Consider the following 22,261-nt stretch of genomic DNA (forward strand, 5'->3'; position numbering starts at 1 on the left):
TCAACGTGTTTATTCAGAAGGAACATTGATTGGAGAAGCATGTTCGTCTGCCAGCTGGTACACTATGTTTCTCACTTTTACATTTGTACTTTTAACGTTTGCCTACTAAAAAGATATGTAATGACGGCCTCGATCATTAGGTATTACAGATTAAGGCTTAGCCACATCAATCCATCCATTTTCTACCGCTTGTCCCTTTTGGGGTCGCGGATGGTGCTGGAGCTTATCTCAGCTGCATTGGCGGAAGGCGGAGTACACCCTGGACAAGTCGCCACCTCATCGCAGGGCCAACACAGACAGACAAGACAACATTCACACGCCAGGGCCAATTTAGTGTTGCTGATCAACCTATCCCAATTTAGGAAAATATCTTAGCGTGCAGAAATAGTTCCAATGAACACGTTGCGCAGGAAGCAGCAGCATTAGAAGTGCTGTGAAGTCATGAGAGAGGCAGCTGCTGTGTGCCCACTAGGAGCTCCTGGACAAACATGTTCCATTAGCAGCCTGTTAGCGCTGCTCTTCTAAGGTCAGCGGAACACTACAGGGTGCTCAGAGACATGACTACCGGTAGATGTACTCAGGATGAAGCTAAAAGGAGTTCACATAAAACTACATGGGTAAGAGTTCAGGAAGCCACAAGAGTGTTAAACATGTTCAGTTGCATCTGAACATTTACAACTGGTTAACCACAGGGAGCAGATGACAGGTAGATTTTCCCATCAGTTTGCAAAAACACGTGTCTTACTGTAATTATCTTAGTTTCAATGAGAACCCATCAGTGTTGAACATGTTCGATTGGAAAGATTAATAAATAAGTCAAGCAGATCAAGCGCTTTTCCCTGGTTTATTTTATTTTCAGTTTTTAGAAAAAGAATCCAAGGATTTTGCCTCCTGTGTGTTTCCGTCTGGCTTCTTCGTGGTCCATGATGCCAGCTGAGGTTGTCAGTACAATATATCTGTAGAGAGACAAAGCAGTAATTAGAATGCTTCAGTACAACCGTTCAGACTCAGGATGAATTAGTTAAAAGCATTTGAGAAGCCTCATTTACAGTACTTCTGTACCAAGCGTTTTCTGTTCATACACCTGCTGCCAACATTTTTTAAATTCAAGGTTCTGCAGAGCACTTGTATTTATTTAGTGTGTAAAGGACTAAAACTGAAACAGGACTAAGGTCAGAATTAATTAAATTCAGACCTCATGTTTAGTAAAATAGGGGAAAAGTACTCTTAATACAAAACCTTGAATAACTAAGAATGTTTTAAAAATGACTACTATAGTACATTCAGTAAAAAAAAAAAAAAAACAGGTGGAATAGTGTACGAATGAATTCTAAATCCAAACACTTTAATAGGATAAATAACATGTTTTAGACTAGTACATTAAAAACGATATACACTTCAAAGGGGAACTGCACTTTTTGTATTTTATTTTGCATATCGTATACAATCAAGACATGACAAGAGATTATTTTTATGTATTCTAATTATTAAACACAAGTAAAAGTTTGCCGCTCCTCTTTTCCGCCCATAAAATCCGATAACCATTCAAAAAGCACCAACAATACTCAGTTTACATTTCTTTCAGTTCCAGTTTTTTTGGAACATGCATACCATACAATGAAATGCACCACACATTTACAGTTTCATTACGAAAAGGAGTAGGAAGAAGCAGAGCTTATTTAATCCTATCCCTTTTCATACCACAGCAATTTTATCCAATGTCCTTGTTTTCTGTAACAGAACAGTGAACAAATAAATAATAAATATACCATAGTAAGCAAACAAATATTAAATACGTAAATAATCTTTGTCTCATTAAAAAAAAAAGAAGAAAAAAAAGGGTTCAAGATGTTCATCATAATTCTTGTTCTGTGTACTTTGTGAACACTTGTAGTTTGAACAGTCTTAAACTGAATCATATTGGTGCTTTGTTTGATTTATTTGCTTAATCCATTCCATTATTTAATTCCACATACTGATATGCTAAAGGTTTTAAGTGTTGTACGAGCGTACAAATGTTTTAAATTAGATTTTCCTCTAAGGTTATATTTGTCCTCTTGTTGAGAAGAATTGTACATTCTTGGGTAGCAGGTTATTGTTTGCTTTATACATAATTTTAGCTGTTTCCAAATGAACCAAATCGTTGAATTTTAATGATTGTGATTTAATTGAAATTTGATAATATTCGTGACTTGAATAAAAACCAATTATTAGTAATATTGTTATAAGCGTGAATGCAGACAGACTATAGCGGTGACGTGATCACTTTTGTGTGTCCCTGTTTACATCAAGTGGTCTGTTTCTATGCTTCCCTGCTCCCTGTAAATTTATTCTAGATCATAAATCATACCCCTCAACTGGAAAGTAGATGGCTGAGAATATAATACGAGAAGTTAGTACACTTTGACCGCCGTTTAGGATCCAGAACTGGCAAGAACGAAAGGAAAGGACACTTGGTCCTCCCACCCCGTTTCTCCCCAAGGATTACGAGTCATTTTTCATCAAAATGGGAATATATGAACATCCCAGCAGTCTTCACTTTGACGGCAGACCTTATACAGTAAGTCATGTTTGTTTCTCTCATAAAGTCAGCAATGAGCAGTAATCAGTGATGAAGGGCAAAAAAAAGAAGCAAACATGATGCATTTTTTAAAATCAATGCGCTACGTATGCTTAAAATGATCAAAATACATTATTATAAATGTGCCCGTTATTACATTACATACATACTTGCATCATATACCGTATTTTCCGCACTATTAGCCGCACCTAAAAAACACAAATTTACTCAAAAGCTGACAGTGCGGCTTATAACCCGGTGCGCTTTATATATGGATTAATATTAAGATTCATTTTCATAAAGTTTCGGTCTCGCAACTACGGTAAACAGCCGCCATCTTTTTTCCCCGTAGAAGAGGAAGTGCTTCTTCTTCTACGCAAGCAACCGCCAAGGTAAGCACCCGCCCCCATAGAACAGGAAGCGCTTCTTCTTCTACTGTAAGCAACCACCCGCCCGCGTAGAAGAAGAGCGCGGATATTACGTTTCATTTCCTTTGTGTGTTTACATCTGTAAAGACCACAAAATGGCTCCTACTAAGCGACAGGTTTCCGGTTCATGAAAAGACGCAATCTCTCCATCCGCACACAGACTACTATTTCACAGCAACTGCCTAAAGACTTTCAAGAAAAGCTGGCTACTTTCCGTGCATATTGTAAAAACAAGATAGCTGAAAAAAAGATCCGGCCAGAGAACATTATCAACATGGACGAGGTTCCACTGACTTTTGATATTCCTGTGAACCGCACTGTGGATACAACGGGAGCACGTACGGTGAATATTCGCACCACAGGGAATGAGAAGTCATCCTTCACTGTGGTTCTAGCTTGCCATGCTAATGGCCAGAAACTTCCACCCATGGTGATATTCAAAAGGAAGACCTTGCCAAAAGAGACCTTTCCAGCCGGCGTCATCATAAAAGCTAACTCGAAGGGATGGATGGATGAAGAAAAGATGAGCGAGTGGTTAAGGTAAGTTTACGCGAAGAGGCCGGGTGGCTTTTTTCACGCAGCTCCGTCCATGTTGATATACGACTCCATGCGCGCCCACATCACGCTGGTTTTTAATATATTATTAAAGTTTGACTGACCTATCTGACTGTTTTTTTGACATTCCTTTAGCGCAGTTAGATGCGGCTTATAACACGGGGCGGCTTATAGGTGGACAAAGTTTTGAAATATGCCGTTCATTGAAGGCGCGGCTTATAACCCAGGGCGGCTTATGGTGCGGAAAATACGGTATATAAAACCCTAATGGTGGTGTTTGGATGTTTTAAGGGCGTTACTGTAGAATTTAGCGGCTCCCATAGGCTCCATTGTAAGCGGTTGATTGCATTTATTTAATATTTAGAATACATTAAAAAAATAAAAGAACATCCATTGTCATGTCTTTCATAATGATTGTGAACGATAGGCAAAATTAAAAAAAAAGTGCAATTCCCCTTTACGTTTTGAGGTCCAATATTCCTCTGCCCTGCAAGTATGCCTTCATTTTTAATGTGCAAAACCTCAGCTAAAAAGTAACATGTTTTATCAAACTAAATGAATGACTGAAACTTAACTTTTTGATTAGTTTGTTCTATTAATCGGATAAAAACTTTGTAACCTCAATGCTCATTTTAGAGAGCAGTTTGACGTTTTGGCTTGCCATAATCACTAACAATAAAATTGCACTTTCAACAATTTTTCTAAATTCTTGTGGTCACTGCCACACAGATCACAATACACACTACCGCAATGACCAGGCGAAAATTGTCCGCGTATTTAATAAAGTTCTGGGCACTCAATGCGGTCCGGATTTTATTCATTTCTATTTGTTAACTGAAACAATTAGTCAAAGCAACAGAATATAAAACAAAGCTTTTTTTAAATCACAATAATTAAGAAATCATTGCAGCTTTGAAATGTATTAAACATTGCCTTAGAAACCAACAGCATTGAAAGCAAATCCATAGTTATGGACAATGAAGTTTATTTTTTACATAAGTATTTTTCCTCTAAAAGGGAATTAAGGTTAACATTCAGACACTGGCATTCTTGTAAATCCATGTTGGCTTTTTAAAACCAATGGCAGACTATAAAGAGACTTTTACATTTGTGTTTAATCCATCTCAAAAGTTCTAAGAATTAGAATTCTAATTCCTGGAACGTGGCAGTCTTATCAGCCAGTGGTGACATTATGCTTATTGCATTTAGGAGTGTGAAACCGTATTGATATGCTGTTTTATCACAATATTTTAAATGTTAATGATACAATTAGCAATGTGCTCTCCCAGCATGTCATTTTCTATTTATCTATAAACTTCTTTCACTGTTCATGGGGAGTACAGTCCCTATCTTTACGTTGTCCAGAAGTCGCAGGTGGCAGCAATTTGGGCTGGATCGAAGTCACAGAACAAAACAACAAGTGAACTATATATACTGTATTTTTTTAAATGCCTGTCATTCACAATCCCTATATAAGACAAGAACACATCTTTTTTTATGCATTCTAACTAGTAAATAAATGCCATCAAAAGTCTGTATACAATGGAGCTAATAGGAGTCGCTCTATTCTGCATATAAAGCCCTTGAAAAAACATCCGAACACCTTCATTAAGGTTTTGTATACATGTTTCAAGTATATATGTAATGTAGTACAGTGCTCATTTATAACAACATACTATTTAGGTATTTTGATAATTTTAAGCATACAAGGTGCATTAATTTCTAAAACGCAGCACGACATCCGCTTTTTTCTTCGACAACCTCACTGATCACTACTCACTGCAGACTTCATTAGAGCCAACAAACATAAAACAACATCACTTATTGTACAATGTCTCCTGCCATTTAGATGAAAAATGACTCAATCTTCACAAGGTAAGAGGGGATGGAACCAGGCGTCGGTGTCTCTCACCATTTCCGGGTCTAAATTGGCTGTCAAGGTGTTCCAACTAGTCGGATTACATCCTCATCCTATTATCCAGGTGAGGCATGATTTATGATCTAGAACAGGGGTCACCAACCTTTTTGAAACCAAGAGCTACTTCTTGGGTACTGATTAATGCAAAGGGCTACCAGTTTGATACACACTTAAATAAATTGCCAGAAATAGCCAATTTGCTCAATTTACCTTTAACTCTATGTTATTATTAAAAAATAATTATATTTATCTTTGTGGGAACACTGATCATCTTAATCACAATAAATATATATAGAAACAGATAAATATCAATATGCAACACTTTATTTTTATATTTTCTCTAAGTGCACATTTTTCTAATTGAACATTTTCAAATGATCACTTCTAAGACAGTCTTGTGAAATCACAATATCCCATTTTAACTAGCTAGCCACTAACATTTTTTAACAAATCATGAATTACTTTGCACCATGTTTGTACAAATAATAACTCATGTAAAATACAAAAGTCAACTCTCAAAATGTTTAATAAATCATGTCACACTTTGAACTGGACACCAAATCTGTTATCTATTTCTTTGTCAGTTAGTGAAGACCAAGTCTTTAAAATATTTTCTTGGATTTTCAAATTCTATTTGAGTTTTGTCTCTCTTAGAATTAAAAATGTTGAGCAAAGCGAGACCAGCTTGCTAGTAAATAAATAAAATAGAGGCAGCTCACTAGTAAGTGCTGCTCTTTGAGCTATTTTTAGAACAGGCCAGCGGGCTACTCATCTGGTCCTTACGGGCTACCTGGTGCCCGCGGGCACCGCGTTGGTGACCCCTGATCTAGAATAAACTTTCACAAGAACCGAGGCGAAAAAGCAGCTCACCAGCCAATAATGTCAACATAGCCACGGTCTGGTGATCACGCCGCTGCAATAGTTTCTCTACGTTAGCGCGTATAACATCACAAACACTTGGTTAATATTAAAGTTTGGGTGTACATAGCGTTATTAAAAATGTGTTATTTAAAGACTTAAGACTAAGAAAAATGTTTTGTTCCTATTTTTTTTTAATTAAAAGGCACCTGTGCTCCTAGTGAAAAAGCAAAGTGCACATCAGTGAGATGTCCCACAAAAATGCGAAAACGGGCAGCACAAAGAGAGATGTTTTTATTTTCTGAATTTTTTTTAATTGTCATTGCGTAAATAACATCAATCGTATTTATAGTTATGTTGCACTTAAGTAGTTTGTCCACTATTGCCGTTTGTACCATATCATATTTTGAAATGCAAACCATGCCATATTTTTAGTTCACCCTTAAACACGGGAACATAATGTGGGTTATTGTATCAAAAATCTCAGTATCACTTTATCGTTAGATATTTTGAGCCATGTACATCGTATTTTGAGATACCCTCAGAACTCTACACATAATAGCATTATCTATATGTATAACAAAAAACTCAACTGCCGAATTATAAATCAGATGGCTAAAATAAAAATTCCCTTAGTTTTCAGGCAGCATTTTTTTTTAACAAAAATGTGCAAATTAATCTACTGAACCACAAATTTAACTGCACTGTCTTCACATAATAGAAGATACTTTTTATACTGCGAAGGGAACAACATCCGATGAGACTCCATTAGTGTGTCTAAATGTTCATATGAGCCTTGGGCTGGTGTTCAAATAGATCAGCAATCAAATACAGTAAATTGTGAAAACAAATAGATGAACAATGCTACAAATCCACAAGTTTCGTTCTTAAAAGAAACTACATATTTGCCAACTCTGCAGAGAGCATTGCACTTGACTACTAGCCATATTTTTACAGCATTTTAAATTAGGTAGATTCATTTAGACCTTTTTTTGGAACAATTCCCAGTCAAAGCGAGGACACTAACCCCGGATTTCCACTGGATTTGAAACGGCCACGTAACAACATGCACAGCGACGGACACTTTGTTTTTACTCAAGTCAATGTGTCCGTTTCCACCCTCTGCAGAACGTCATCAACATGTCGTTGACGTTCCGCATTCCAGCGCTAAATATATGCTGAGCTGGATGCCGCAACATATTTAATTTAGCTACAATCTGCTTGTTTTGTACAGGAAGTCATGCACAAACGCAAAATAACTTATCCAGTTTACTTTCAAAATAAAGGCGGATCGTATTTTACACTTTCAAACGTCTTAATGGGCGGTGACAGACATGAAGTCAACTTGTCAAAGGTTTTCAGACAATTTCACCTCGACACAAATGAAATAGGACATGCTGATTCTGGAGGTCCAAAATTAAAGAACAACCAGGCATATCCCGGGAAGCTATATGGTGGCCTGTGTCAAATATCAGCTGATACGGAGACCGGGTAAACTGTCTGTGTTGATGTTCAGCACCTGCTATTAATGACAGGACGAAGTTGATTTGCTTCTGCTCCTCTGGAAGAACAGAATTAACGGTTTGTGGTTCACTTTATTACAACTTCACTTATCGCGCAAATTCACAAGATCTCGTTAACGTCTGCACTATTTCCCTGCACGATAGAGCTGCACCAGAACAATGATCAGCACCTGCTATTAATGACAGGACCAAGTTGATTTGCTTTTGCTCCTCTGGAAGAACAGAATTAACGGTTTGTGGTTCACTTTATTACAACTTCACTTATCGCGCAAATTCACAAGATCTCGTTAACGTCTGCACTATTTCCCTGCACGATAGAGCTGCACCAGAACAATGATGGGGATTGCTACACCGCAAATGGCGGCACTCTTCCATGGTGCCGCAGCCATTTTGAATCCCGTGGAAATGCGGGGCAAGTGTCACGCCCTTGGCACCCCCTTTAGGTCCAGAGGACAAATGTAGATTAAGCATGTGTACTTGTCACGTGGCAGTATGTCACCCCACACACCCCTCTTACACTGATGTATTTCACACTGTGTCGCTCTGATATCGCCACTTAAGCAGTGAAACTGCCGGGACAATTGTGACAACAAAAAAACTGACAGTTAATTTCCCCGCACAAGAGAGCAGATCTGTACAACAATTTCATAAAGAGGGGAAGACGCTGATGCTATTTCAATCAGCCTAAATGACACAGAACTTAAAAACATGAATCTCTCTGTAAAATGGTGTTTATGTACTCTTCCTAAATGAATGCAGCACAAAAGACAATGTTAGAATTCCATCCATCCATTTTCTACCGCTTATTCCCTTCGGGGTCGCTGGAGCCTATCTCAGCTACAATCGGGTGGAAGGCAGGGTACACCCTGGACAAGTCGCCACCTCATCGCAGGGCCAACACAGATAGACAGACAACATTCACACACTAGGGCCAATTTAGTGTTGCCAATCAACCTATCCCTAGGTGCATGTCTTTGGAGGTGGGAGGAAGCCGGAGCACCCGGAGGGAACCCACGCAGTCACGGGGAGGACATGCAAACTCCACACAGAAAGATCCTGAGGCCGGGATTTAAGTCACGACTACTCAGGACCTTTGTATTGTGAGGCAGACGCACTAACCCCTCTGACACCGTGCTGCCCTGCTTGTTAAAATTAATCTCACCAATATGCTAAACTTCCACAACTAAAACATTGTATTTCCTTTCCTCACCAACAACATGCCAAACCAGTATAAAAGATCTCGCATCAACAAATCTGATCTAAAACTGGAGAAGCTACCACATGGCAAAAACAGGCAACATGGGAGAGGACATACGAGAGGGAATAATGGTGGTTTTCGGACTTTTAAGTACCAAAAAAAGACAGGAAAAAAATCATGGAGAACACAGGTTTTGTAATCTGAACGACCATGAGGCAAGTTTTGTTTAAGGTAATGGCTGCTGTTATTGGGGTAGTAGGCCTACTGTTATGACTGTCAATTGTATTGTTGACAAGAATGTTTACACTAGCTTTCTTTGTGCTCGCCAAGTCAGCTTGCTTCATGATTGGCCACTTTCTGCACCACGTCACAATTCCTTGGGAGGTAAATGGGTCATACTTGTACCTTCAAGGTACTCAAAGCACTTTGACACTATTTCCACATTCACACACTGATGGCGGCAGCTGTTATGCAAGGCCCTAACCACATTCCATCAGGAGCAAGGTTGATGTGCCTTGATCAAGGACACAACAGGGGATCAAACCAGGAACCCTCAGGTTAATGGCACGGACGCTCTACCAACCGAGCCACGTCAAAAATACACCTTCTCACTGGCTACTAATGAATACGATAGAACTACAACTGGTGGTTGTAATCATCCAAATATGATTAGCAGCAAAGTAGACAGCGGAGGCAAAACAAGTAAGCTAGCTAAATGGTTCGCTAACTAGCGAGCTTGTTGCAGTACTCCTGAGATCGTCTCACCGTCCTGCAACTCAGTGCGGCATTTAGGCAAGAGGAACACTGGGTACCCGCAGGTGAGGAGAGCCTTCAACAATGTTGTAAATTGTATTTTTATGGATATTTCACTTAAACGCAATAGTTGTTTTCAATGCAAAAATGTTCTGTTAAAAAAATGCGGATTTCTACGTTTTCGGACATTTCACATGCCTGAATCTTCTAAGACATGGGATAATCGGACGTTTGCTATCTTTAGTCGAAAGGGTGAAAATCAACACACGTGTCCCCAGAAAACGAGAAATAAGGAAATAGCAGGGCGAGTTAGCGGATAAAGCTTTTTCTGCCTTGCCTTCACACTTCTTCCTGAAAACAAACCATGCCGTTGCAAGCTAAAAAAAACGCAAACAAACATTTTTTTTTAAAAGTGAATTCTGCCAAGTTAAAATGCAGTTTCAATATATGTAAACCGAAAACACCAAGTTCAGATGGAATGAAAAGGACGTACAGCCAATAAAACTGTCTAGGTTAGCAGGTACCTCAAGCAAATTTCACAAAGATTAAGGATCTTTGTGAAGTTAACAGATTGTTTATAAGGAGCAAAATGCATTGTCAGGTATCGGATTCTCACCCAAACTGTCTTGAGGGCAACAGGTTATTCTGCCACTTCTCCAGATCATTGAGTTGGAGATCAAAACGTGGACTGATCACGCCGCACTGTAAGATACACACAAAAAATACTTAATATATAAACTGTTTTAACTATTAGCAGTTGCAGGAATCATTTCGACCTGGCGCTTTGATTTGATTTTTTAAAAAGAATATAACAGGAATATGTACAAGACCATCTAGGCTTAACAGTTCAAAGTTTTACAGGCTTGTACTAAAAACGTTCAGTGACATGTCAGTACTTTACCTTGTTCAGCCTTCCTGTGAGATTGACGACTATTTTTCCGGCTCTGTGGTCATCAATGATCTCAAACTCACCAATGTAACCTGTGGACAATATCAACATTAATACCGCATTAATTAACTTTATAATAATGTGAAGACCCTACCGTGCTTCATCATGACGGTGAGGAAGCGCACAATGACCTTGGAGCAGGGCCTGATGAGGACCTGGCGTTTCCCACGCTTCTCAGCATTGTTGATGCACTTCAGAGCATCTGCGAGAACGTTCATGCGCACCATGATGCCTACAATCACACAAGAGGAGAATGAACACATTGTTAATATAACAAAAGTTTATAATTCTAAGGCCATGTCCACACAAACACAGATACTTAATAAACACATACTTATCTCTGCGTTTAGGCCTCTAGTCCACACGCAGACGCATACTATTGTCTTTAAAAACGCAGACTTGTGATGACATCACAGTTGTGCGCTATCATTTCCAAGCTCAACAACACTGCCTTGCTGGCTTTAAACACGCTATAAGAGGACTTGCTGAATGTTTGAACGTAAACATGATGCTCTTTTCACTCAACATGAATAAAAAAAGACATCAAAATGGGCATTGCAGCACTCCCACCGGAGCAAATGAGTCAGCTGTTTTGGATATTATCACTGTGGAACCTCCACCTGATGGAACAACTTTGACAAGCAAGACTTTTTGCTATGTATCATAAGAAAGGTGCAACGTTATCTTATGTTTTTAGTCCTTGTTTAACGACAAATTATGAAGTCAACTTACGCGTCTAGCTTCCATTTTTGTAGATGGAGCTCACGCGTAAAAAGCAACTAAAAAAAATAACCCTGATGTAGCATCCTCCCTGTAGTGTGTACTGATGTTGAAGACAATATACACTTCATTACACATGATTAAATGAGTTTTTGCAGCGACAAGACACACTTCCGTGTGCTTTATATAGGCACTTAAACATCCAAAATGGTTTCCTTGGCTTGTTAGTGTGTGCTTATTTTAAAAAATAATGTACACTTCACTGCACGTGTAATACATCACCATGTTGCTGAACATGTTAAAATTTTATCAGTGTTGGCATTCGCTCTTTAATAATGTTCCCGGTGCTCTGTGCACATGCAGACTGGTTTTTAAGATAATGTACATGTTATTGTACTTCTAGTATATCAGAATAAACATAATAGGTGTATTGTTGCTTTTTTCAGGCTTCTGATTGGACAAAATGTGCATGAAAGCAGGTGTATGCATTTGTGTGTAGACAGTTTTGAAACTACACTTGTGTGGGTGGAGATAGTTTTAACCCCAAATGTGTTTTTAAAACTATCCGTGTGGACATGGCCTAATAGACAAGACTGTATGGAAAAAAATCTGTTTTAATTTCCTGTAGCCTTTCTGACGTTTTGCATTCATTTTGGGATATTTACCTACAGTATCTTTCTTACATAAAAGGTCCATGTGGAGCAAAGTAATATGTCCCAATACTACTACATTTATTCCACATCCACTAGACTTCCTTTCACCGTGCTACAAACTAAGGTTTGTGCAGCTTTTAAGTTAGTTTAATGAAATGTATTGGTACATAATGCACACAAAAGAGATATGGCAACTAGCAAGAAGCCACAGCGGAGAAAGGGTCTTCACACACCGGCGGACTCAAGGAGATGGCTAACGACAGCTAGCTTACAAAGTAGGTATTTTAGAGTTGCCGCGCTGACAAATATACGATAGCGACCTTACGAAGACATTTCGGTTCATGGCTAACAAAACGCCGCCTCCGGTCACCACAAACGTGGTCTAACGTACGGGAAAGTTGGTGGTTTCTAAGGCGCGTACAGGACTGCTTAGGCCGAGCGCGGTGGGTGGCAGGCAGAAATGACTCTCAAATGTTGCTCCGCAGCGGTTGACAAAAAACATATTCGGTAAAACGCGTTACCACATAAATACGCTTTGGAAATATTACCACGGCGGAACAATTAACGAGAAGATGCCAAAGATATAGAGTAGATGGTTGGTGACAACATTGAAAGACATCTTACCGGTTCTGCAATATGGCGGAAAGAGGAAGTGGTATACAGTTGCAATGCATTATGGGAAACGTAAACCGTCTTTCATGTGAAAATGGAATGATTTAATCATGAAATAGATGCATGTTATGTTATTATTGTATCAAATGTTCCTTTACTTGAAATTAATATGTAGCGTATTTGTAGGTATTCAACACCCATTTCGAAACGTTTTAATTCAGTATTCAAAGAGTCCCCAAACGTGTCTAATGTAAGCGAGCACCCACAAGCGGTGAGGGTGAGTAACTACATTATTTTTTGCAAGCGAGTCAATCGTTCACAAAAATACTTATGAAACATATTACTACATTTTCCCCTTTATCTTTAAAATGTGTTATGATTACTTCCATACGAGGCGTGTCCAAACTTTTTCTACTGGGGGCTGCACACTAAACAATTTAAGCATGCGGAGGACATTTTGATATTTTTCATTTTCAAAACCTATATATATATTTATATATATACATATATATATATATATATATATATATATATATATATATATATATATATATATATATATTAGGGGTGTGGGAAAAAATCAATTCGAATTGCGATTCTCACGTTGTGCGATTCAGAATCGATTCTCATTTTTAAAAAATCGATTTTTTTTTTTTAATTCTTTTTTATTTCTAATTTTTTTTTTTTTTTTTTTTTTTTAATTAATCAATCCAACAAAACAATACACAGCAATACCATAACAATGCAATCCAATTCCAAAACCAAACCCGACCCAGCAACATTCAGAATAGCAATAAACAGAGCAATTCAATCTTTATTTATTTTATTTTATTTTTATAATTGAGAGGAGACACAAACATGACACAGAACAAACCAAAAGTAGTGAAACAAAAATGAATATTATCAACAACAGTATCAATATTAGTTACAATTTCAACATAGCAGTGATTAAAAATCCCTCATTGACATTATCATTGGACATTTATAAAAAAGGCGACTTGTCCAGGGTGTACCCCGCCTTCCGCCCGATTGTCGCTGAGATAGGCTCCAGCGCCCCCCGCGACCCCAAAGGGAATAAGCGGTAGAAAATGGATGGATGGATTTATAAAAAAGATTAAAAAAAGAACAATAGTGTCACAGTGGCTTACACTTGCATCGCATCTCATAAGCTTGACAACACACTGTGTCCAATATTTTCACAAAGATAAAATAAGTCATATTTTTGGTTCATTTAATAGTTAAAACACATTTACATTATTGCAATCAGTTGATAAAATATTGTCCTTTACAATTATAAAAGCTTTTTACAAAAATCTACTACTCTGCTTGCATGTCAGCAGACTGGGGTAGATCCTGCTGAAAACCTATGTATTGAATGGATAGAGAATCCTTTTTATTCGGGAAAAAAATGTTTTTGAATCGAGAATCGTGTTGAATTGAAAAAAAAATCGATTTTGAATCGAACCGTGACCCCAAGAATAAATATTGAATCGAATCGTGGGGCACCCAAAGATTCACAGCCCTAATATATCTATATATATATATATATATATATATATATATATATATATATATATATATATATATATATATATACATTTTTTATTATTATTTTTTAAATGTTGGGCTCCCCTCCAGTTTGATCTTGGGGACTCAAACATGTCTGAGTTATAAAACGTAAGTACAGCTGTTTTAAGTTTAATGAAATATACTGAAACTCAATACACACAATTATTATTTTTATTCTTTATTTGCAGTTTACAGTACATCTCTCGATCAACTTCGGGTCTGACGATATGTATATTTTTTGTTTAATGTTTTATACCCTTTTTGTCAAAAAATAACCCTGTTTTTGTAGCAAAAAATACAAAATAAGCAATGTCCCCCCCCACCCCAAAAAAGTACTTTCAAAGTCCAATATTTTATGTAAGATAATTGAAGCCTTAAATAGGTCAATAATTCATAACACCATTGATTTTAATTCATTATTCATTATATCATAAAACAGTTTTTACCCAAGAGCCATAGTAGCATTAAACAGGCCTGAGTGAGCACAATGTGTCCATCATGTCCTCATGTGTCATGTCTTTTTATTTTTTCGGACTATAATGTGCGATAATGTTATATGTGCATATGTATATATATGCATATGTTTGTATATGTGCATGTGTGTGGATATATACATATATATAGATACATATCTTCTTTTTTATCTTTTTTTACTATTTATATTACTAAATTATTGTGTATGCACCTTAAGGGATCTGCTCCAATTTCGTTGTTCTTTGAACCTGTTCACTGTAATAATGACAATAAAACTCTATTCTATTCTATTATTATTTTCTAAGCAATGACACTTTTAGAAAAAAAAATCTGACTAAAATTATTTCGGATCCAAAGGCGCATCAAAGTGTTCAAAATAAAGCTTATTTTTTAAAAACTTTCAACACATAAGTCTCGAGATCAACTTCAGATTCATCCGTCAAGTTTTTATTATTTTTTAATGGGTTTTCTGGTGTGTTTGTTTTATGCCACTTTTGTCCAAAAAAAAAATAGTTTTTTGGATGGTAAACACACAAAAAGCAATTTCCCCCAAAAAAATATATTTTAAATTGGAATATTTGATGTGAAGTAATTGGAGCCTTGAACAGATCAATAATTCCTAACATTGATTTAGATTCATTATTATGTTTTGAGCAAAGACAAAACAAAAAGAAAGAAAGTAAAAAGAAAAAAACAGCCTGCGTGGCTGAGTCAACATTGCAACTTTTTCTCGATATATTTAACCTGCTTGTTCTTTTACAAAACCCAAAACCAGTGAAGTTGGCACGTTCTGTAAATCGTAAATAAAAACAAAATATAATGATTTGCAAATCCTTTTTAACCTACCCAGTATATTCAATTGAATAGACTGCAAAGACAAATACTTAATGTTAGAACTGGAAAACTTTGGAATTTGATGCCTGCAACATGTTTTAAAAAAGCTGGCACAAGTGGCAAAAAAGATGGAGAAAGTTGAGGAATGCTCATCAAACACTTATTTGGAACATCCCACAGGTGAACAGGCTAATTGGGAACAGGTGTGTGCCATGATTGTGTATAAAAGCAGCTTCCATAAAATGCTCAGTCATTCACAAACAAGGATGGGGCGAGGGTCACCACTTTGTGAACAAATGCGTGAGCAAATTGTCGAACGGTTTAAGAACAACATTTCCCAATGAGCAATTGCAAGGGATTTAGGGATTTCACTATCTACGGTCAGTAATATCATCAAAAAGTTCAGGAAACTGGAGAAATCACTGCACGTAAGCGATGATATTACGGACCTTCGATCCCTCAGGCGGTACTGCATCAAAAAACGACATCAGTGTGTAAAGGATATCACCACATGGGCTCAGGAACACTTCAGAAAACCACTGTCAGTAACTACAGTTTGTCGCTACATCTGGAAGTGCAAGTTAAAACTCTACTATGCAAAGCGAAAGCCATTTATTAACAACACCCAGAAATGCCGCCGGCTTCGCTGGGCCCGAGCTCATCTAAGATGGACTGATGAAAAGTGTTCTGTGGTCTGACGAGTCCACATTTCAAATTGTTTTTGGAAACTGTGGGTGTTGTGGTCTCCTCAGTTCCCAAACGTTTACTGAGTGTTAAAAGGAAAGGCCATGTAACACAGTGGTAAAAATGCCCCTGTGCAATGTGTTGCTGCCATTGAATTCTAAGTTAATGATTATTTGCAAAAATAAATTAAGTTTCTCAGTGCTAACATTAAATATCTTGTCCTTAAAGTGTATTCAATTGATTATAAGTTGAAAAGGATTTGCAAATCATTGTATTCTGTTTTTATTTACGAATTACACAATGTGCCAACTTCACTGGTTTTGGGTTTTGTGTGTTTGTTTTGTTTTTAAACAGTATTTTTATAATGTGCCGTGGGTTGTTAAATAATTAGCTGCGAGTCTATACAAAGTGTTTGGGAAAAAAGAATGCAACAAAATGTATAAAGCACAGAAAACAGAGACCAAAGTATGACCACAAATGCTTGATTCATTTTTTGATAAATCACTGACATTTGATTGGAAAAATAAACAAACAAACACCATATTTATTATGTATATTTTATGTTGTCAGTATTATTTGACTGAATCATAATACCTTCATGATATACACCAAATGAAACAAGATATGCTCTTGTTTGCCCAGAGGAAAAATCAATAGCTCATCATACCTTAGAATTACATGCAGTAAAATAGGTGTATAAATAAAGGCAAGTCGCAAAAAAATGAATCCGTCAAGTCAGTGTGTTGGCTTGAATGTGTCGAGTGTAGCATCAGCAGAACAGGTACGATAGATGAGAAATAAACTGAAATTAAATTAATCAAATCGTAGCAGATTGGTGAAAATCCCTGACTACATTACCAAATGACAAAGTGGAAACTATGTAAATAAATATGAATGCCAAAATTAAAAAATGTTGACATGACGTTCTGAAGTTTTGCAGGAGCCTATGTAAATAAAAGTGCTAGTCATTTCCACCACTCTGTTCAATGTGCAATCAAGATTAAAGTGTGTTGTTATTGCGATACAGAAACTCGAAAACACTTACCCTGTACAACTTCAAAAGCTTGAGAGCTAAAGATATAGCCTTTAATGTCCACCAAAGCACTTAGACACAGACAGATGAGCATAATGGAGCAACCAGATAGTTTTCTCGACTATTTTCAATGGTTCCATCAAAACAAATCACCTGCCTCGACAAATCTTCTGCCTCTCTTCTCTGCTGTTATCGTTAGCCCCCATCGCTGACCACGTCTGCCATGAAATGTACGTCCCCTTGAGGATTCAAGCCCAGCTTCTGCAGGTCGAGTCCCATGGCTGCCAGCATCTGCAGCAGGGTGAGCTTCTGCTGTGTGGCCTCGTTCACCAAGGCCGGGCAGGTGGGGTTACACTGAGGCCACTGGCAGCTGTCCACCAGGTGGAACGGACAGCCTTTGGATGGCGTTCTATTGTTGCGAGTGGCTTCCAGGCTCCTGTCCCAGCAGTGCAGGGCCCGCGGAAGAGAAGTGCCTTTTACTTGGAAAGTCATCCAGTTGCTAAGAGAACAACAAGCAGAACAAAAGTGGAAGTTGATAAAGAAATGAGTGAGGAATGACTGTTTTTACTGAAGTGTTTTCCAAAATAATTCCGGGTTCGTACACCTTTTCCATGGTCAAATTCAAGCACTTTAAAGGGGAACATTATCACAATTTCAGAAGGGTTAAAACCATTAAAAATCAGTTCCCAGTGGGTTATTTTATTTTTCGAAGTTTTTTTCAAAATTTTACCCATCACGCAATATCCCTAAAAAAAAGCTTCAAAGTGCCTGATGTTAACCATCGTTATATACACCCGTCCATTTTCCTGTGACGTCACACAGTGATGCCAATACAAACAAACATGGCGCATAGAACAGCAAGCTATAGCGACATTAGCTCGGATTCAGACTCGGATTTCAGCGGCTTAAGCGATTTAACAGATTAGGCATGTATTGAAACGGATGGTTGTAGTGTGGAGGCAGGTAGCGAAAATGAAATTGAAGAAGAAACTGAAGCTATTGAGCCATATCTGTTTAAACCGTATGCAAGCAAAACCGACGAAAACGACACGACAACCAGCGACACGGGAGAAAGCGAGGACGAATTCGGCGATCGCCTTCTAACCAACGATTGGTATGTGTTTGTTTGGCATTAAAGGAAACTAACAACTATGAACTAGGTTTACAGCATATGAAATACATTTGGCAACAACATGCACTTTGAGAGTGCAGACAGCCCAGTTTTCATCAATTAATATATTCTGTAGACATACTCTCATCCGCTCTCTTTTCCTGAAAGCTGATCTGTCCAGTCCAGTTGGAAATGCATCTGCTTTGAGTGTCGCAGGATATCCACACATTCTTGCCATCTCTGTCGTAGCATAGCTTTCGTCGGTAAAGTGTGCGGAACAAACGTCCAATTTCTTGCCACTTTCGCATCTTTGGGCCACTGGTGCAACTTGAATCCGTCCCTGTTCGTGTTGTTACACCCTCCGACAACACACCGACGAGGCGAGATGTCTCCAAGGTACGGAAAACAGTCGGAAAAACGGAAAATAACAGAGCTGATTTGACTCGGTGTTTGTAATGTGTTTGAGAAAATGGCGGATTGCTTCCCGATGTGACGTCACATTGTGACGTCATCGCTCCGAGAGCGAATAATAGAAAGGCGTTTAATTTGCCAAAATTCACCCATTTAGAGTTCAAAAATCGGTTAAAAAAATATATGGTCTTTTTTCTGCAACATCAAGGTATATATTGACGCTTACATAGGTCTGGTGATAATGTTCCCCTTTAATGATAACTGCTGGTTCAATGTTAGGCTTAGGTTTTAGCAGTTTTCCATATTTTTCCTACAGACAGCATTTGGCGACCTCAAACAACAAGGCAATGGATTGATTCACACAGGTTTTTGTCTTTTGAAGGGTACTGGAAAAACTGGAAAATTGATCTTGAAAGTCCTTAACTGAATGGGGCATAGAAAATGAAGCAGTGTGACTATTCAATGTCATTGGTGTTTGCAAACGTGTCTCCATTTGTGTTTTTATTTCAAATGTCTTGTTCTTTTTCTTCCTTACATCACTCAATGACATTGCACAGCATGGATTGATTCACACCATTTTTGTGCTTGTACACTGCATAAAGTGATATAAATACACGCGCCCTCAAAATGTCAATTTCACTCATTTATTAACAAAACTGTTCCACATTAATATAAAGATAAAAAATTAAAGGAAAATATTTTGTTTGTTTCACAACACCTCGGTCACCTTCTAGCCTTATAACTGTGGCTATGATAACAAATTAACAAAAAGACAAAAGTTAACTTTTTTTGCTTTCACTGAGGTAGCCAGACAAGTTAAGTAGACAACAAAAATAATAGAGCAAGAAATACATCCAACCATGTTGTGTAAAAACTACAATATCATCCATATTAACTCAGCTCTAAGTTGTGAAAAATGTTACAAATTATACATTACATGACCTTCACAGTACAAACAAGTCCAATAATGTAACCATTTTAATGCAATTAACCAAAATGACAAAATGTAACTTGTTTGCTTTTAGTCAAACAAGTTAAGTAGACAACCAAAATAATGGAGCAAAAAATATATGGAACCATGTTGGATTTCCTTTTTGCATACTTTGCAGCAGGCTACACATGGATTTGGTCCACGTTTTATCCAAAGTTTGTTATAATTAGCCTATTGAGTCAGACTGCCGAGAAATATGATGAACATTTCCAAGCAATTCCCAGCACTTCACCCAAAATTCAAGCATTTTTCAAACCTTGAAAACACAACATTAAAATCCAAGCATTTTCAAGGTTTTTAAGCACCCGTACGAACCCTGATAATTATAATAATAAATATTTTCTTCTTCCAAGAGGGGCCTAACACAACTAACTAAGTGGTGTCAAAGTCGTTTTCACTGAGGGCCACATCGCAGTTATGTTTGGCCCCAGAGGGCCGTTTCTAACAGTGAATACTATTATTACACCACTTTTTGCTGCATTTTATTAGTATTTTTTTTTTAAACTAAAATGTGAAAAATAATTTCACCTCTAAATGTAGTGTATATGGAAAAACAGTACTGCTGTTTTTATGGTAAAAAAAAAAAAAGCAGCTTAGTTGCCAGAATTTTACTGTAAAATTTACATTTGTTTTTTACTGTAAAAAAATAAGACAGCAATTTTACAGTAACATTTTGGCACTGAGCTGCTAGTTTGTTTTTTGTTTTATTACAGCAAATCAACAACTGTAGACCACAGTTTATTACAGTAAAAAAAAAGTACAGTTTTCTTCATTTAGATAAAAATGCTGTAAAAACAACAGTCAATTTCACAATTTTACCATGAAATCTATTGCTACTTTTACATTACACAATTTGACAGATAACTTGCTTTGAAATCATTATTATTAGTATTTATTTCTATTTTTAAAAATGGTTTGAATGTTTGATAATCATTTTTTGCTTAATTCGACAATATTTAAGTTAACATCATTTGAGATTACATGTAGGACTTTTTTTTTTTCTCTCCCAAAATAGAGAGGAAGAATACATTTAGTAAGAAAAGTGACAGTACTTTATTGATACATATTATCTCCAGGCGTTCGAGGGCCAAATACAATGAAGTGGCGGTCCACATCTGGCCCCCGGGCCTTGAGTTTGACACCTGTGCACTAACTAAACCATCAACAGTGCATTTGAGGTAAATAGGGCTTCAAATGTATTAATTGTATCATCATCACAGGAATCAAGTATTTAATCATACCTTTTGGTAATCACTGTATGGGAGAGGCAGGAAGGGGCGAATACCGCTCTAAAGAATCACACACAAGTTCAGTTATTGCAATGCTCTTTGCCAAATTACATTATATTACAACACACAGTGCATCTGAAAAGTATTCACAGTGCTTCACTTTTTCCACATTTTATGAGGGACAAGCGGTAGGAAATGGATGGACGGTCAAGTTACAGCCGTATTCCAAAATATAATTATTTTTTTGTTCTCAAAATTCTACACACAATACCCTATAATGACAATGTGAAAACGGCTTTTTTTAAGCTTTTTTCAAATTTATTACAAATAAAAAGTTAAGAAATCACCTGTACATAAGCGTTCACGGCCTTTGCCATGAAGCTCAAAAGTGGCATCATGTGCATCCGGCTTCAACTGCTCATCCTTGAGATGTTCCTACAGCTTAAATCAGGCCTGGGCAATTATTTTGCCTTCGGGGGGCCAAATTTAAAGAAAAAATGTATATCTATTTTTAGGAACACTAATACAAAACCTCACTATAATGTCTGATTGAATGCTAAAAACGTTATGACAGACCGCCTTAAAAACGTAATGAAATTTAACCTTTTTTTTACTGAATGAGACACCCAGAATGTACATGAAAATTAAGAATGCGGGATTTACAATATTAACTATGAACGATAAAACACTGAATATTGACAACATATGAACGTCACACCCCCTCTCCATCGACATATTTTACAATCAAGCGAAACGCAAAAAGGATGCTACAAACACAGCGAAATATGAACGCGAAGGGTAAAAAAAATCCCACCTACAATCTGATATATCTGATATATCACTAAGCTTTAGAATTTTGTTGTAGAAATCTCCTTTCGCATCTGTCCCTGACACCCGCATTTCAGGCGGACACTCTGGAAAAAATCTGTGGAAATGCTCCCCACCCACACTGTTTGGTGGCTAGTCTGAGCTGCTGTGATTTAGATTACCATAGGGCTGGGCGATATGGACGAAAAAAGTATATCTCAATATATTTTTACTTAAACTCGATACCCGATATTTATCTCGATATGTTTTGCGGTGAAAGTATACATATAAAGATATTTATTTTTAAACAAGATTCAGTGAATTTGAAGTGAATGACAACTGTACTGTAAACAGTCAGTGGCACTTTTATTAACCCAGTTAGTCAAGATGG

General features: G+C 37.3%; 2 protein-coding genes across 4 annotated transcripts in view; both read right to left on the reverse strand.

Annotated features, from left to right (window-relative positions):
- Positions 1–830: 830 nt before the first annotated feature.
- Positions 831–12,811, reverse strand: rps15a (ribosomal protein S15a). Its single transcript, XM_061988255.1, has 5 exons — positions 12,740–12,811; positions 10,837–10,974; positions 10,695–10,774; positions 10,410–10,495; positions 831–956 (listed from the first exon to the last, which is right to left on the reverse strand). The coding sequence occupies exons 2-5, from the start codon at positions 10,967–10,969 to the stop codon at positions 863–865; spliced, it is 393 nt and encodes a 130-aa protein (XP_061844239.1). The 5' UTR covers positions 10,970–10,974; positions 12,740–12,811; the 3' UTR covers positions 831–862.
- Positions 12,812–16,831: 4,020 nt separating this feature from the next.
- notum2 (notum pectinacetylesterase 2) overlaps positions 16,832–22,261 on the reverse strand; it is a 30,654-nt gene continuing 25,224 nt past the window's right edge. For all 3 annotated transcript variants that reach the window (XM_061987825.1, XM_061987826.1, XM_061987824.1), the window contains 2 exons: positions 21,076–21,123; positions 16,832–17,820 (listed from right to left, as the gene is read on the reverse strand). In XM_061987825.1, the coding sequence (XP_061843809.1) occupies positions 17,517–17,820; positions 21,076–21,123 (352 nt within the window). In that variant the 3' untranslated portion in view covers positions 16,832–17,516. The remainder of the gene's footprint in view (positions 17,821–21,075; positions 21,124–22,261) is intronic.

Source organism: Nerophis lumbriciformis, linkage group LG27, assembly GCF_033978685.3.
Source record: "Nerophis lumbriciformis linkage group LG27, RoL_Nlum_v2.1, whole genome shotgun sequence".
NCBI classification, from domain to species: Eukaryota; Metazoa; Chordata; class Actinopteri; order Syngnathiformes; family Syngnathidae; genus Nerophis; species Nerophis lumbriciformis.